General features: G+C 46.7%; 2 protein-coding genes across 4 annotated transcripts in view; both read left to right on the forward strand.

Moving 5' to 3' along the window:
* The window catches only part of LOC143956160 (uncharacterized), a 482654-nt gene that overhangs the window by 371572 nt on the left and 108582 nt on the right, over nt 1-2500 (forward strand). The window lies entirely within an intron of this gene.
* Nucleotides 1-2500, forward strand: part of LOC143956222 (uncharacterized) — a 13264-nt gene that overhangs the window by 2629 nt on the left and 8135 nt on the right. The window contains exons 2-4 of one of the 2 annotated variants that reach the window (XM_077466396.1): nt 1657-1768; nt 2116-2247; nt 2338-2500. The exon at nt 2338-2500 is cut by the window's right edge and continues 71 nt beyond it. In XM_077466396.1, coding sequence (XP_077322522.1) covers nt 1691-1768; nt 2116-2247; nt 2338-2500 — 373 coding nt within the window. In that variant the 5' untranslated portion in view covers nt 1657-1690. The remainder of the gene's footprint in view (nt 1-1656; nt 1769-2115; nt 2248-2337) is intronic. The other variant, XM_077466397.1, reaches the window with a different exon arrangement.

Here is a 2500-nt window from a genome sequence, read left to right on the forward strand (position 1 = left end):
CGGATCTGCTATTGACAAAAATGGTAGACCAATTAGGACCAGAGTTCTAGATGGTCTACTATTCCAGTGCTCTTGCCAATTTAAATGGCTTGCCCATTTAAATGGCTGATCTGTGGTGGTTTCCAGCTAGTGAACCCATATGGGCGAGTAGAGCAATGAAGAAGGTAGATGGGCAGTTCTTGGCTGGAAGGAGATCAGGTGGGCAGTTCTTGGCTGGAAGGATATCAGGTGGGCAGTTCTGGATGGTCTGCTATTCGAGTTCTATCATGGCAGTTCTTGACCCTTTAAATAGCTAGCCAATTGTGGTTTTCATCTGGGAAACCCACATGGGTGAGCAGAGCAAGAAAGAAAGTAGATGGATGATCCTGGCTGGAAGGAGATTGGGAGAAGTGTGCGGATCTGCTATTGACAAAAATGGTAGACCAATTAGGACCAGAGTTCTAGATGGTCTACTATTCCAGTGCTCTTGCCAATTTAAATGGCTTGCCCATTTAAATGGCTGATCTGTGGTGGTTTCCAGCTAGTGAACCCATATGGGCGAGTAGAGCAATGAAGAAGGTAGATGGGCAGTTCTTGGCTGGAAGGAGATCAGGTGGGCAGTTCTTGGCTGGAAGGATATCAGGTGGGCAGTTCTGGATGGTCTGCTATTCGAGTTCTATCATGGCAGTTCTTGACCCTTTAAATAGCTAGCCAATTGTGGTTTTCATCTGGGAAACCCACATGGGTGAGCAGAGCAAGAAAGAAAGTAGATGGATGATCCTGGCTGGAAGGAGATTGGGAGAAGTGTGCGGATCTGCTATTGAGAAAAATGGTAGACCAATTAGGACCAGAGTTCTAGATGGTCTGCTATTCCAGTGCTCTTGCCAATTTAAATGGCTTGCCCATTTAAATGGCTGATCTGTGGTGGTTTCCAGCTAGTGAACCCATATAGGCGAGCAGAGCAATGAAGAAGGTAGATGGGCAGTTCTTGGCTGGAAGGAGATCAAGTGGGCAGTTCTTGGCTGGAAGGAGATCAGGTGGGCAGTTCTTGGCTGGAAGGAGATCAGGTGGGCAGTTCTTGGCTGGAAGGAGATCAGGTGGGCAGTTTTTGGCTGGAAGGAGATCAGGTGGGCAGTTTTTGGCTCGAAGGAGATCAAGAGAAGGGCAGGTACCCTTCTTCAACCAAACCAAACCTAGTCAGACTATCTGAGGTTGACAAAAATAGCCAGGCCAGGTCAGGCTTCAGGAGGAACGTTTCAGAAATAACAAGCTCTTCTAAAGCCGAGGATGATCGCTCCCGTAGTGGACTTTATCAGCACTATTCAGATAGGACCATGACTGGCCACCCTTACTCTGAGGAGCCTCTGTGGACCTCAGTGAGCATGGAGATTTACATATATGGCTGGCACCATGCAGCTTGTGACATCGAGGAGTTTGTGGTGCATTTAGCTCATCTGGTTAGTAGAAGGCTCCTTGGTTTATTAATCTGTTCTACTGAGAGGTTCTATCACTTATACAATATGCTTTACTAAAAATGTTCATAGTTGTATCTCTTTTCAATATTGGAGGATTATTTAATGTCGCTCACCTATTGAATGACTTTATTTCACTTTCTGCTTTACGGTACTTCGTTGTCAAGGCTTCTGTGACCTCACCATAGTCCTTTTCTTCTACCAGGTCCCAAGTCTTCTTCCTGACTGTTCCACCGAGGATGGATAAGGAAAAGATCAAGATCACAGAGAGGATACTAAACCTCACCTTGGAGATTGTATGCCTGCTGACCGGAGAGGTGAGGAGGATTCTGGGAGTTCACATGACATCACTCTCATCTCTAATAAGAATGAGCTCAGGCATATTCGTATCCTATTCTGAACCCAACTGAGCCATCTCGTCAAGAAACTGTAACTGTACCTGGCCAATGATAAGTGGTCGAGGGATTCCTGGCCACGCAGCCGCTTGCATACACATTGCTTTCATATGTTCGGCTGCAGGATGGGGAATGCCTCGGTATGATTGGCACTTGGATCCAAACTAGCCTGAGCTCATTCCTAATCTCTATTAATAAAACACAGAGCTGACCGGAGAGGTGAGGAGGATTCTGGGTGGTCACATGACTGTGTTGATATTCTATTACAGCGTTTTCCTCCGGTGAAGTCTGGTGACAATGTGATCATCACAGTGCCTCAACTGCAATCACTGATACCTGAGAGAAAGGACAAGAAGATTCTAGAAGTCACCCAGAAGATCATTGAGCTGCTGACAGGAGAGGTAAGTGGTGTCACAAATTATCGGGTGTTATCCAGTTACAGGCAAGCCCTGTGACTGGATGGTGACGGTACCGTTGTGTGTGTGTGTCAGGTTCCTATAAGGTGTCAGGATGTCACTGTCTATTTCTCTATGGAGGAGTGGGAATATTTAGAAGGACACAAGGATCTCTACAAGGATGCCTTGAGGGAGGACCCGAGGAAAAAGGACGCCTTGATGGAGGACCAGAAGGAGGACACCGGGAATTTGAGACCAG

The sequence above is a fragment of the Lithobates pipiens genome, unplaced genomic scaffold (assembly GCF_037356315.1).
Source record: "Lithobates pipiens isolate NorthernLeopardFrog02 unplaced genomic scaffold, aLitPip1_a1.2 Scaffold_35, whole genome shotgun sequence".
NCBI classification, from domain to species: domain Eukaryota; kingdom Metazoa; phylum Chordata; class Amphibia; order Anura; family Ranidae; genus Lithobates; species Lithobates pipiens.